This window comes from Hyperolius riggenbachi, chromosome 4, assembly GCF_040937935.1.
Source record: "Hyperolius riggenbachi isolate aHypRig1 chromosome 4, aHypRig1.pri, whole genome shotgun sequence".
Taxonomy (NCBI): Eukaryota; Metazoa; Chordata; class Amphibia; order Anura; family Hyperoliidae; genus Hyperolius; species Hyperolius riggenbachi.
Window position 1 is genome coordinate 398,604,176 of NC_090649.1, and position 15,349 is coordinate 398,619,524.

The 15,349-nt window shown below is 47.0% G+C and overlaps 1 protein-coding gene across 1 annotated transcript in view; it reads right to left on the minus strand.

Annotated features, from left to right (window-relative positions):
- Positions 1-14,511: 14,511 nt before the first annotated feature.
- MRPS5 (mitochondrial ribosomal protein S5) overlaps positions 14,512-15,349 on the minus strand; it is a 182,621-nt gene continuing 181,783 nt past the window's right edge. The window contains exon 11 of the mRNA XM_068279589.1: positions 14,512-15,201. Within this exon, the coding sequence (XP_068135690.1) occupies positions 14,977-15,201 (225 nt within the window). The 3' untranslated portion in view covers positions 14,512-14,976. The remainder of the gene's footprint in view (positions 15,202-15,349) is intronic.

The window sequence follows — 15,349 nt, forward strand, 5'->3', positions numbered from 1 at the left end:
TATTTTTCAAAGTTCGCCTCCCCATTGAAGTCTATTGCGGTTCGCGAACTTTTCCGCGAACCGAACCTTCCGCGGAGGTTCGCGACATCTCTAGGGGAGGGCAGCTTGACCTCTCCCTGGGGCGACTGCAGAGTAATTAGTGCAGGGAAGCAATGGATACAGCTACTCACCCAGGGGCGGACTTGCCAGGGGGGAAGGGGGGCAATCTCCCCCCAGGCCACCTTTCATTCAGTGATTTAGGGCAGGTCTGGTGTATTCAGGTTTGTTGTAAGGCAATGTGAAACACTAGGCTAGCTGATAAAAGTGCAACTGGAGGGCAGGCAAGTTGTTAAATTTACACAGGATGATGCAGAGCTTGCCAGGAGGGTCTGTGGGCAAAAATCTGTCTGGTCTCTCCCATATGTTATAATGACTGCATGTGTGGATAAGGTGTTAAACAAGTTGCAAAGTTTTTGACAGTCCCTAGACTCCAGGAGGGCTGCTTTCTGACTTGTGTAAGAGACCAGCAGGGACAGGAGTCAAATTACAGGCAGGTAGCCTCTGTGTGATGTGGGACTGCAATTCTGATAAGCTCTCTGCTCCTTCTCAGTCTCTCTCCACTTCTCCTCTCTCTGGGCTAGTGCACGCCAAAATCACAATAGCAATCGCTAGCAATTTGTGAGTGTGATTTTGTGAAGCGATTTTCAGAGCGATTTTTTAATGAATTTAGAGTAAATTTTAGAGGAGCGAAAAGGAGGGCGTATATCCCAGAATTATCACGAAAAAACACTGTATATATTAAAATATCATAATTTTATTAATTGCGCCATACAAATATCTAACAAGGCCTGGTATAGTGAATCACCATACCCCACCGTTCACACACAGATCCAGTCTCACTCCAAACTCTCACTTCTCCCCCTATATATCTTAATGCTTGTGGACACTGGTACCAGTAAATTACACCTTCTTGCTCCACTATGTTTGTTATTAAGCGAATTATTGCACAGCAAAGAAAGTCCTGATGCGGTGAAGAAAAACAAGCATCAATCAGGCCGCAATATGTATCACGGCAATGGATACCATCAGTGTTAGTAGCAGAATGGTAAAGCAGGTTTAAAGACAAGCACAGTCCTTGGAAGGTGCCACCAAAACATCCAGCAGAGGTATACCACAACAATGGATATGAGTGTTGTTAATAGCAGAGTAGAAAAGCAGGTTAGCAAGAACACAGTCTCTGAAGAGTACTTCAAAGTCATCCAGCAAAGCAAGCCGACACTGTATGTAGTGACAAATCACAGCTGCATATACACATAACGTCACACGTGCATGTAAGTTCCTTAAAGTCATCCAGCAAGTAACTGATAATGAGGGTGATTGAGGATCACAGCTGCATGATTCATTTGACTTCAATCATTGTATAACATACAGTACCAGTCTGTTGGTGTCCGGCTTACAAAGGTCCTGCAAACGCATCCAGCATAGCATGATGTCTCAGAAGAACCTGCTTTTCGCAAAGTCTCAACACATGTGGCAGACAAAATCTCAGCTGGGATGAACGGGGATAGCTGTTTGTAGTCCGGCTGAGAGTAGATAGTGAAGAGCAGCGGGGATGCTTCAAACACACGCCAGGCAAACCACGCTAGCCCACGACATGTTTCACCGGACACTTCCGGTTTCCTCAGGTGGGCGTGGTACAGAGCATACAGCATGATTCAACTTCCTTGCACACTATATTAGAAGGTCCCACCAATCGCGGCGCGCAGAGGCCGCCCGCCCCGAGCCCAGCCCCCACAAGGAGGGACAGAGGAGAGACCAGGCAGCGTCACTCCAACTCAAGGCGAGGAGGGGCGGACACCGCACCCCACGCGACCAGGAGGACGCATCAAATCAACATTACGCATTGCCGACTGGGCGTCCCCGGGGGCGGCGCCCCAAGCCGCCCCGCCCCCCCCCCCTCAAACAGTGCACCACCCAGAGAGGGGCCAAAAATGACCCCACCTGGGGGGCACCAAACAAGGGGGGGCGCGGGGCGGGGGGAGGGGACAGGCGCCGCACCCGAGGACGGCCGGCACAGGCAACACTCGATAGTGACCACAAGCCTGCACACAGCAGGTGACACGTAAGAAAAGATTTCAAGTATATTACCCGCATAAACATAAATCTCCAGTACGGGGAGAAATAAAGATAAGATATATATATATAGTAGTAAGTGATGACGGATCACATAGCGTCACCACCATGCGTCATATAGACTGCTTAATATACCATACTCATATATATTCAGACAGAAATTTAACTACTGCGGAATCTCAGGTGGTGGAACACAGCAACCGGAACCCCCATGGCGTACTCCCACAGGTAGAAAGGAACCCCCCCCCCCACAACCCACAGAGCACCCACCCACTACAGAGGTAAAAAAGGACTGTAACTAATAGACTCGTTGAGACCTGGTGGGTCTGTTGCCCGTAGATCAAAGATCCATCTCTGCTCCTTCTGCAACAGGAGGCGGTCAAAATTGCCGCCTCTGATTGTTTTATGGATACGGTCTAGACCGATAAAGCGCAATCGGTCATAACTGCATCCTTGTTTCCCTCTAAAATGTCTTGCTACCGGAGTGGGAACACAAGAGGTGCTCTTTGTAACAATACTGTTAATATGCTGGGACATGCGTGTCCTAAGTTCATTTTTAGTTTTACCCACGTAGAACGCTCCACATGGGCATACCAAAAGGTATACCACTAAAATAGTGGCACAATTGACAAAATGATTGAGCTCCCAGGTCCTCCCACCCGGCAGCAAGACTGTTTTCCCCACCTTAATGTATCGGCACATTGCACAGCCTCCACAGCTGTACGTGCCGTTCACCCTACAGTGTTTACGGGGACCATCCTGTCCCTGAAAATGGCTCCTAACTAGTCGGTCGCGAATAGAAGGTGCCCGACGATAGGCTAATTGTGGCGAACTTGAAACCACTCCATTTAACTTGGGGTCGTTAGTCAGGATGTGCCAATGACGTCTGAGGATCTTCTCCACTCGATCGCTCTGTGCACAAAATTGGGTGCAGAAACGCGGAAATGAACCCTCACTTCCTCGAGAGCCACCGCTTCGCAGAAGTTTGCTGCTCTATGAAATGCCCGTTTCAATGGTTTATCTGGATAACCTCGCGCGTGGAATCTCATCCTGAGGTCATTGGCTTCATCCTGGAAATCCATTTCTCTTGAACAATTCCGTTTTACTCTCAGGTATTGTCCCGTAGGGATCCCATCGAACAGTGTGTCTGGGATGGAAGCTGTCCGCGCGTAATAACAAATTCGTTGAGGTTTCTTTGCGATACAGGGTGGTGTAAATGTATCCCTGTTAATCTTAACATCTAAGAATGGTAATGTTTGCGCATGCCACTGTAAGGTGAAATGTAGATTACGGTCGTTATTGTTTAACAATCCAACGAATTCGTCAAGCACAGACGAGCTCCCAGACCACAAGACAAAGATGTCATCGATGTACCTGTGCCATGCAAGAATGCGGCACAGGTACACAGAAAGGTCCACATCTGAGAAGACCCTTCGTTCCCACTCCCCCAGGTACAGGTTGGCGTAGGACGGGGCACATGTGGTCCCCATCGCCGCACCCTGCACCTGGAGGTAGTGGGACCCCTCGAACACAAAAATGTTGTTATGCAACAAAAACTCCAGAAGGGAAAGGAGGAGGATGTTGTGCGGCACATTCTGCATACCCAATTCACTCAGGAATAACCCAACGGCCTCAATACCCAGATCATGTGGGATACTTGAATAAAGAGCCTCCACATCGAGGGCCACAAGCAAAGTACCTGCTGGTACCTGTATGCCTTCCAGCATACCTAACAGGTGAGAGGTGTCTCTTGTATACGACAGGAGGGACTTGACATGAGGCTGCAGATGTCGATCTATATAAATACTTATTTTTTCCGTAAGTGACCCCCTGCCTGAGACGATAGGACGTCCAAGTGGGCGATTTAGTTGTTTATGCACTTTCGGAAGGGCATAGAAAGTGGGAGTGATCGGATCTGCAACCTTCATGTAGTCCCCAATGTCGGCATCAATCACATCTCGTTAGATTGCATTATCAATGATTGAAAATAGTTCACTTTTACAGCGTGTGGCCCTCGATGCGGAGACCCTGGCATAACATCTTCTGTCATTCAAGATGTCCATACACATATCCCGATAAGAGAAAGTGGTCATCACAACCATGTTACCCCCTTTATCGGAAGGTTTCACTATCCATTTTTGCTGTGCGCTTAGCTCTTCCAGAGCTTGCGTTTCCTCACTACTCAGATTGCTCTGCCGCACAACATCCCCCTCCAGAGTCAAAAGATCCTTCTCCACTACCGAAATAAACGTTTTTAAATTAGGGAAAAGTGAAAATGGGGGAAACTTCCTGGAACGATTAAAGAGACCAACATCCTCTAGAATTGCTCCAAAAAATGCTTCATGCAGTGTGTTTGCGATTCTGTAAAAAATCACGACACTACTGTGAGAACACCGTCATAGGGTAACAATAGCCAATAGCTTTTCAAATCACTGTCGATTTGAAAAACGCTCAGACACACTGTTGGTGGGCACCAGCTGTCCCTCATTCACCTTTGTTTCCCCCTTCCCCTAGTCCTGGGTGTCTGTGTCTTCTTGTCATACAGGAAAGCTAAGTAAAAGTGCAATCCTGGTGAGGGTTGCTTTCTGACTTGTGTGAGAGACTGGCAGGGACAGGAGTCCTATTACAGGCAAGTAGCCTGTCTGATGTGGGACTGCAATACAGATAAGCTCATGGCTCCTTCTCAGGCTATTCTCAGTCTCTCTCCACTCCTCCTCTCTCTGGGCTAGTGCATGCCAAAATCACAATAGCAATCGCTAGCAATTTGTGAGTGTGATTTTGTGAAGCGATTTTCAGCGTGATTTTTGAACGAATCGCTCCAAAAAATGCTTCATGCAGTGTGTTTGCGATTTTGAAAAAAATCACAACGCTGCTGTGAGAACACCTTCAGGGCCCTTTTCCACTAGAGCGATTGCGTTTGCTGAATCGCAAAATCGCAAACCGCTTAGCACTAACGCTAGCGATTGCTAGTGGAAAAGGGCCCTCATAGGGTAATATTAGCCAATCTCTTTTCAAATCACTGTTGATTTGAAAAATGCTCAGACGCACTCTTGGTGGGCACCAGCTCTCCCTCATTCACCTTTGTTTCCCCCCTTCCCCAGTGCTGGGTGTCTGTGTCTTCTTGTCATACAGGAAAGCTAAGTAAGGCTGCTTTCACAGTGGGACGTTAGACTTCCACGTTACAGCAGCCTGTAACGCAGAACAACTCACAGTAATGAAAAATCAATGGGCTGTTTACAGTGCACACATTGCGTTGGAGTATAACGCTGCACGTTAAATGAAAGTGCAGCATGCTGTGCGTTATACTCGTAGTTAGCTGCTTTAGACTGTTTGCACATGCTCAGTAATGTTTTTTTTTTAATTTGACGCATGCGCCGTTTTCGTTCTATCAGCATGGAACGAAAACGATGCACCAAGAGATGCATAACGCGGCTCTTTATAACTACCATCTTCAACACCACCATGCGTTGCGTTAGGGGCACGTTGTGCCACGTTAACGTAGGTAGCCCCAAACACAACATCCTAATGTGAAAGCAGCCTAAAAGTGCAATCCTAGTGAGGGTGAGGGAGTGAGAACTGTTATGGAAGGAGGGATATCGAAACTTTGGAAATTAGCATTAAAGAGGCAGGGATCATGGTGCCAGCAGGAATATCAGTAAGGATGTGTCTGGTAAAGGGGATATCCGAGGTGGAAGAGGAGCATATTTGAGGGTTAGTAGAGATGGTGGGGAGGACACAAGTGTGGGGGGGGGAGGAATGAGCTTTGGGGAATGTTGACTAGACAGCCGATCAACCATCCGTTTTGATATTATCGAATCGGTGAAAAATTTTGGGTGGAGATTGGTTGAATGTATCAATCTGAAATGTTGAGAAATCTCGGGCCAATGTGGTTGTCAGGTGCGATAATCATGGCATGCGATAACCAGAAATGATAGACACCACGTAAACCCTGGCCGTTGTCCCTCAAAATGTATTATGTGCCCTCCCCCCCCCCCCCCCTTCATGCCTTTACTTTACTTGTCAAGCTGTCCCTAGAGTGTTCTTTCTGTATTTCCGCATTGGCGCTCCACGTGACTACTGGCATATACGATATGGGGTGCGTGTGTGATGTCATTTGGGCTGGGGCTGCCATGATAATGGGCCTCTAGTTTGTGTTCCCCCCCAGGCCAAAATGTCCCAGTCCTCCCCTGTACTCACCTCCCTGGTTCCAATCGCCGCTCACTCGCCACCGGCCTCCTCTCTGCATAGCCGCTGATACACACGCTGCTTCCTGTTTAGCAGAGAGCAGCGTGTGTATCAGTGTCTATGCAGAGAGGAGAAGACCGGCGGCGAGTGAACGGCGATTGGAACCAGGGAGGTGAGTAGCTGTATACATAATTACTCTGCAGTCCGAGGGCGAAGCATGGAGGGCGGCCCGGGGAGAGGAAGGAAGGGAGAGGTCGGGCTGCCCTCCCCGCCTGCGGCTCCCCCCTCCATTATGGAGGGGGGGGGGGGCACCTACCTACCTAACTTATACTGGGGGAAGCTACCTATCTAAACTATACTGGGGGCACCTACCTATATAACCTATACTGGGGCAACCTACCTACCTAACCCATACTGGAGCACCCTACCTACCTAGCCTATACTGGGGGAAGCTACCTATCTAAACTATACTGGGGGCACCTACCTATATAAACTATACTGGGGAAACCTACTTATACTGGGGCACTTATGCCTGGTTACCTATACTGGGGGGACCTATAGCCCACTACCTATACTGAGTGCAACTAGACCTAGCTAACCTATACTGCAGGCACCTATACCTGGCTGCGCGGGGGGGTGCGCAATTTTTACACTCTCGTCCTGGGTGCATTTTAGCCTAGAAACTGCCTTGGCAGCAGGCAACTGATCGGGAAGGTGGCATTGCGCCGGATATAGTGAAGCACCCAGTCAATGGGCTCTATTCATAAAACATTTGCGGGAAAAAAAATTCGGAGGGAAAACACAGCATGTTAGACTTTTGTGTGCTAATTCATAAAAAAGTTTACACTTGTGATGAAAGGTCAGGGAATTCCCGCACTAAACTGACAGTGCTGGCTGAGTTGTTACATTTTCTCTGTGCAGAGACAGAGATAAAATAAAGGAGGCAGCCCCAGCATCCCTTTAGATGTGCATTTTTTTTTAAACTGTCTCTCCTTGTCCTGAATCTTCTCCGAATCTGTCTATAAAGCCTCATCTACATGAGTAGATGAGGCTTCGATCCAGCGGCTCGATTAGCCGCCGGATCGCCTCTTCCGCGTCCCCGCGCGTGCGCCGGATTCGATTCCCCACTCGTCCCCGCCGGCGCCGCTTATCTTTCGCTCGATTCCCTGCCATTGTCCCCTTGCGGGGAGCGAGCAGGGAATCGGCGGTGGGGAGATCCGTCCTGTCGGAACTTATCAATCAGCGGCTTGATTGATAAGGAACATCGCCGCCGCATCTACGGGTGTAGATGCGGCTTTAGTCTTTCTAAACAATCTATTTAATTGCCGCAGCTTAGAAGAACTTCAAGAAAAGTTACACATGCAGGCTTTCTCATGTGAAATGTATCTGAAAACAGGTACCCAAGGGGTTAAAAAACACAGCCTTGGTATTTCGGGATGCCTTGTTTTTTTCTGCTCTCACTGCTGCTGCCTGGGAGGTCTGTCTTTATTAGCTTGCCTGTTATCACTGGCTTATCGCATTATCTAAACAGTTGGTATTCTCTGGTCCCATTCCGCCCGCTCTAATCTTTATGAATTGACATGTAACGACATGTGTTGAGATAATCACCGCATAAGGCGGTAAATTCCCGCACTGCTCAGGAATTGTAGCTTTTCATGCGGAAACAGCTTTTATGAATGGACACTGCTAAATGGTCGGTAAAGTCAGCTGTTTTGAGCATTACCGCATGTGGGAATGCTTTATGAATAGAGGCCATTGAAAAGTGTTGTTTACTTTTACTGTTAATGCACATGCAACATCACAATGCACCAACCTCATTGTGACCATCGCTATATATGGTGCATTGCCGTTTGGCAAGCCACTTTACAAGGCAGTCGTTATGCCTCACCACAGTGCACCAATGTTAACTTAGCCTTTAAGAGACTCTGAAGTCTCATGAAAATCATTTTTTTATATAAAAAATGTGTTTAACATGCTAGCCCTACCTAAAACGCCGCATCCCCGCCTCTGTAATCTCACTAAATCCCCCCAAACTCCCCGGGGGGCAATCCGGGGAGCGCTTCCGTGAGAGGCAGAGCTATGAGCGTCAGCTCTGCCTCTCAGCGCATCTGTCAGTGCTGGATCGCCGCCTCTCCCCGCCCCTCTCAGTTTTCTTTCACTGAGAGGGGCGGGGAGAGGCGGAGATCCGCCGCTGATAGACGCGAATGGAGGCAGAGCTGTGGCTGAAAGCTCTGCCTCCTACAGAAGCAAAATCCACGACCAAGAAAGTCATGGATTTTGCGGGGGAGAGGGAGGGGAGAGTTAGGGGTATTTAGATAGATTACAGCCGCAGGGATGCAGCGTTTTAGGTAGGGTTAGCATGTTAAACACATTTTTTAAATAAAAAGATGATTTTTATGACACTTCAGTGTCTCTTTTAAGTGCCTTTTTCCCCTGAAGTTACAAGTTTGCTTCAATTTGTGCCTGAGATGATCCTTGGGCCAAAAGTTAAATACCTAAGAAGAGGCAAGCCTCTGAATCCTATAAAGGCTTCCCTCACCTGTCCTCCATTAGGCCTAGTGCACACCAAAAACCGCTAGCAGATCCGCAAACGCTAGTGGTTTTTGAAGCGTTTTTTTCTTATTATTATGAAGCGTTTTGCTAGCGTTTTGCGGTTTTGTGTAGCTTTTTTTGTGTAGCAGATTACAGATATAGTTACAGTAAAGCTGTTCCTGAATAGCTACTGTAACAAAAACGCCTGGAAAACCGCTCTGATCTAGCGTTTTATCAAGCATTTTGCCTTTTTCCTATACTTAACATTGGAGGCAGAAACGCCTCCGAAATCCGAAAAATGCTGCAGCCCGGGAGTATGAGTTTCTGCAAAACGCCTACCGCTCTGATGTGCACCAGCCCATTGAAATACATTACCCAAGCGTTTCCACATCCGCAAGCAGTTCTAAAAACACTACCAAAACCACTCGGTGTGCACTAGGCCTCACTGAGCATCCCCCCCCCCCTTTCTTAAAGGAATCAGACTAGAGCTCGTCAGATTCCAAGTTTGAAAACAGCTCCTACACAATAAGCCGGAGCCACTTGTGCACAAGCGGTTCTGTGCTACTGAAAAAGACGTGGCCGTGCTTGTGCTTGAAGAGAATTGCTGTTGCAATCCCGTACCGTGGTGGAGGAATGCCTCTCTCCTTAGGTAAGTATTTGATTTTCTTACTTAAGGTTCACCTTGGGTTCTCTTTAAAGATGGGCATTAACAACACAACAACATAATTGAAGTAGTAAGTTTATTCAATAAAATTGTTGTATCGAAAAGTCAAATTAAAATTTTCCAGTGATCGTTGGGATCTCAATCAGCGGTGTAGCAATCACAACCCCCCCCCCCCCCCCCCGCAGACCTGCAAACGTGATGGATGGGGGCCGATCCAGTAGGCACACTGCTAGATATACATCCTATGGCTACTGGGAGATGGGCCTTTTTTTTTGTCTCTTTACCTTCTCCTTGGTAATGCCTCCTGTGCTCCTCCTACCACGGTCATCTCCCTCCTCCTACACTTGCAGATAGGCACGTTTCCTATTATGCTAGATTCAGGCTACCCCCTTTCAGTGTCGGCTGCACTTCCCATCCTACACGGCTGCCATCCAATTTCTACCCTTGATGCAGGGGCGCCTCTAGCCATCTTGTCACTCCAGGCGAGAAAACCTGTGGTGCCCCGACATGCTCCCAACTGCCCCTGTGGTGCCTCCTCATGAAAATAATTGTGATGCGGCTGCCTGCCCTGGTCTGCCTGCCAAAGACTCCGCAGGCTGAAGGTGAGCTGCGGGCTGCTGCTGGTGAACTGGTGCTGCGTCTATCAGACGGCACAAGCCAGTTTACCAACTGGGGGGACACACTAGCTGGCTAGGGCGTGGCCCAGCCCCTCCCCCCCCCAGCACATCGCTCCAGGTGACCGCCTGTATGGCCTTGTGGATCTGGTGCCCCTGATTCCAGCATACTTTTTCACAAACCTTATGAGATATGCAGATATGTTACCACCTGTTAGGATAGTACTGGAGTGGGTACATCACAACATTAAAGGTTTGACATAGTCAGATGGTATAATAGTTTAGCAATTCATAACCCATTCTGGAAATAAGCACAGTGTGTTTGTAGTGTGAGACAAGAGAAGTAGAATGGAGGGAGGAAGGGTGGTAGAGGGTCAGAATTGATGACATACGTGAGCAGATAGATATGAGCAGAATAGAGGCATACTGGATAGCACTATTGTACAGTATTTATTGTACTGAGTCCTAGGTTTGAGCAGTGGCCAGGGCAAAATCTGCATGGAGTTACTATCTTCCCCCAGAATTCATTTAGGCACTTCATATTCCCCAGCATCCCTAAAACATACTAATAAGTCAACTGGTTTCCCCAAAAAAATCCTATATTGAAAATATTATACTTTAACAATGGTAGGGATTAGATTGTGAGCTCCTCTGAGGACACTGAGACATGACTATGTACTCTGTAAAGTGCTGCAGAAGATGTCAGTGCTATATAAATACATAATAATAATATGGTAGGACATTAGACTATGACAGGAGTAGATTGTGAGCTCCTCTGAGGACAGTCAGTGACATGACTATGTACTCTGTAAAGTGCTACAGGATATGTCAGTGCTATAGAAATATTTAATAATAATCACTTGTATATGAACAATTATCCATTATTGTACCTTTGTAAGAACCTTATAAACCACTGGGGGATCTACAATTACCAGCATTTATTTGTGAAGATGAACTATAATTCCATACATGACACATACATGATTATAGTAGGACATGCTGGTACCTGTAGTTCCCCAGCGTGCAGTCTATGATTTGGTCAAGGGATAATTGACAGTTGAAGAAAATCTGTGGGCAGCCTGAGCAACACCTACAGCAAGTCACTCTACTCACATCCTGATGACCTGGTCTCCCTGTCCTCCCCCCTCCCTGAGCTGCAGCCAGAATTTAACCTTTTGGGCCTGATTCACAAAGCAGTGCAAACACTTTGCATGCCTGTGAAAAGCCCTTTATCACGCCTAAACTTAGTTTAGGCGTGATCTGAAGGAATTCGCGCGAACTCCCGCGCGCAAAGTTTTGCGCGCGAAGCGCCCATTAAGCCCTATGGGACTGTACGCGCGGTAGCTTCGCGCGAGTTAGAGCACAAAGCGGTGATAACTTTGCTAGTGCAAAGGTTATCACGCCTAAAGTCTTTTAGGCGTGATAACTGAGTTATCACCGCTTTGTGAATCAGGCCCTTTGTGTGCTGAATTAGTGACTTCAGCTTTTAATTTAGCTAGTTGTCCTGCTATTCACACTGCACCTTATCAGAGGAGTCTGGAAGCCATCACATTCAAGAGGTGATTGGGGTCTGGTGAGGAAATACAAATGTCCCTAGTGCTGCAAAGGACAAACAGCATGGCAGGGGAGACGGTCAGTGCCAAGTAACGTAACTGTGTGGGGATTGATCTCTAGCTTAGAGCTCTGCACTCCTGGCATGTCTTGCATGCCTTGTTACCTCCTCCAACAGGCATTCTCTTCTGCTGTGTTTTCTTTTCCTCTCTGGCACAGGGAGGGGCGGGACAGTAGAAGTGCACAGAGCAGGAGATCGCCAGATAACAATGAAAAGGGACTTGGTGCAAATCTATGTCTACAAAACTGCTTATCAGTGCCTCAGTCAGCAGTTGCAGACATCAGAACCCTTGTGCACAGAATAGAAAGTTTATCTCCGCACCCTTATTTTTCAGTAAAATAAACTTTTTTTTTTCCTGGACTGGTGCTTCCCAGACTGTTCAGCGCCCTAGGCAATTTGCTGGACTGTCTGTACTTAGAAGTGCCTCTGCCTTGATGAGTCTTCTCTGCAAGTGTGTGGTGGGGTCCGGAGATGCCAAATGCTAATACAACTGCTTTGTCTCAGGTGTGCACAGGAGAGACCCCTAGGAGAGGAAGGGATGGTCAATGCAGCTAAATTATTTTATTTAAAGGGTTCCCGAGTCTATCCAAACTTTACAGAGTGGCTGCGGGACTTGTCATGTGTCCCCATACAATCTGTGGCAGCTCACACCTGACTCCCCTCTGTGCTCAAGCTGTGGCTCCCATTCACCGTTCCACCTGAATCCAGTCAGAGTTGGGTGCATGTTCCATCTACTCTGAATGCCTTCTTCGATTGTGCTCCTAAATGGCTGTAAACAGCAGCGCTGACCAGGAATGTACCGGGCATGCATGGTTAAAAAAAATTGGAGCCACACATGCCCAGGAAGCTCCCTGTTGCAGCTTCTGCGCACAGCCACATGGGAGTATGCACAAAGAGGGCGCACAGACTGGATGGAGCATGCTTTGATTGGATAGAGCAGCAATGAATGGAAGGCAAATCCAGACCACAAAGAGGAGGCAATGGAAAGTGAGGGGCCATTTGCATTTGGGTCACCTCAGGTTTGTAAATATAATGGCTGCAATTGAGGTGGAACTGGTAGTAGCATGTCTCATAAAGGTGGCCACTAACAATACAACTTGTCGAACAATCATTTACGAACGTTCGTATGAACGATCGGAAATGATCGCTTGGGACAACTAATGGACAGGTTTCAGTGTCGGACTGGGAGATGGAAATGCTGAGGAAATCCACTTGCTGGCCAAGCAGCAGTAATCAGGTTTTGCTGCTCACAGTGAAGACTTGCTGCTGGTTTGTATTGGGTGTGATTCCCTCAGTTTTTCCACCTCCCAGTCCAACACTGACAAGTCTCATAACCAATCTGATGAGATCGATGGGATTGAACTGAAAATTGGATCAACTTCATTAGTCTGATCAGATTGGTTAAAAGATTTTTGTCGCTTAGTGTTCCCAAAGGATCATGTCCGTTCGTTTACACGAATTATCGTTTGTAAATGATCTTTCTGCAAATTGTATCATTAGTGACCACCTTTACGAGGCTCTGCACAGAGCTCACGGCCAGGCTGAAGGGAGGAGCGTTTACCTGCTGCAAATAAGCTTACTGCGCTGATGTGCTACTGTGCATATATCAGGGGTAGGGGGTTAACACTCCAGGCTCCCTAACGGTAGCTGGGAGAAACAGTGCACACAAAAGCTGCTTAAAGAAATCCTGTAATAAAAAAATACCCCTCTGGGGTATACTTACCTCAGGAGGGGGAAGCCTCTGAATCCTAACAAGGCTTCCCCCGCCCTCCGGTGTCCCTCTGTTAAGTGCCTGGGTCCCCCAAAGTGCGGCGATGTAAATATATACCTCTCCGCAATCCTGCGCAGGCGTACTAGCGCATACCTCCCAACTTTTAGAGATGAGAAAGAGGGACACTTAAGCCACACCCCTGATCATGCCCCCGGGACACCCCTAGTCACGCGTACCATAAAGATTTCATAAGAAAAATATGTTGTTTTATAATTCAAACCACACCGGTCCTTTCTATCCTGGTTCATTTTCCTTCATACTAGCATTTGAAAATAATAAATATATCAATTTAGAAGATGGGAATAAAGTTTAGAAGCAATTAAATACATTTTTCAGTAGAAACATACATATATTTACATAGAAAGAAGGACAAAGTCCTGAAACATGGACAAATGAGGAGGAAAGAGGGACAGGGCTCCCAAAGAGGGACTGTCCCTCCGAAAGAGGGACAGTTGGGAGCTATGCTAGCGACTTTTCATTTGGCTAAGGCGGAAATAGCCAAACCTGATCGATCCGCTCTACTGCGCAGGTCAGAGTCCTTTGCGCCTGCGCAGTAGAGTGGATACGATCGGGCTTGGCTATTTCTGCCTAGCCTAAAGGAAGAGCCGTTACTGCGCCTGCGCTGGATCCTGGAGAGGTAAATAACTCATCCCTTGTCAGGCTTGTTGGGGGAGGATTGCAGGTGGCTTCGGGGGAGTCAGCACTGGATTGCCTCCAGCTACAGGGATGGGGGAAGCCTCATTGGGACCCTGAGGCTTCCCTTTCCTGATGCAAGTACCCCCCAGGGGAGGTTTTTTTATATACAGTCTCGTAGGGCCCTGTTCACACTGGGGATTGCAAAATGGTAGCAAAATCAGTAGCGTTTTGCAGAGTGATTTTTTTTCCATTGAACACAACATGATTTGAGCAATTGCAATTTTTTAACATTCAAACCCCTACTTTTATTTTGTATGTAAATTTTCTGATTAAAAAACTGTTTTTTCTTTTTACACACAGCTATTGGAATTAAATCACCAGAAACTACAAATGGAAAAGCTCTTTATTTTTCACTGGTATTCTTTGCATACAGACTGGCTGACAATGCGTAAGCAATTAGATGTGTAAAAGATGCGTAGAGCATCTTCTTCATCTTTAACATACATTTATTACATAAGAAACTCACGTACAAAATGTGAATGTAATTGTTCCAGTAGAGCACATACAGAGTTATTGTGAGCAAAATATCCCCCTAGATATAATTTAGCCAATTTAAACTAACTGCCTTTTAATTAACCGGCTGCCTTACTACTGGTTAGCAGCCACTGTCTTTGATAGCTTAAATTTCTCTCTTTCTAGGTCAGTGGAAATTTGGCCTACTAGCAGGATTTTTTTGCTCATCACTAATGCACACCACCAGAGCCTTTCTCCAGTGTGGTCATAAATATAACTGGCAGACAAAATCAGAGCTCTGGACTGCTGTTACAGAAATAACCCTTATAAAAGATGATCACCAAATTGTCCGTTTCACATTGGCCCAGACAGAGCGCTTTTGTCCCTGGGCTGCTTTGACCTCATCCCAGTCCAGTGGTATATCAAGCAGATCATCGTCAGGCTCAGGAACTGTTGATACTGGTCCATGAGGTGAAGCAACAATTCGAGGAAATGGACCACATTCTTCTCTGAACTCCACAACGTGAAGGCTCTTCTTATTGGCTAGATCTTGGTGAGTTTCCTGTTATAAGAAAATGAGAAATGTATGCTCAGTGTTATTCTCTGACAGAAGAAGAAAAAATTCACATGAGAAAACCATCTACATCAAAATACCTTTGTTCAGAGTACCATACCCTTACCTTTAATTTCATAAATAGCACTAGGAAATG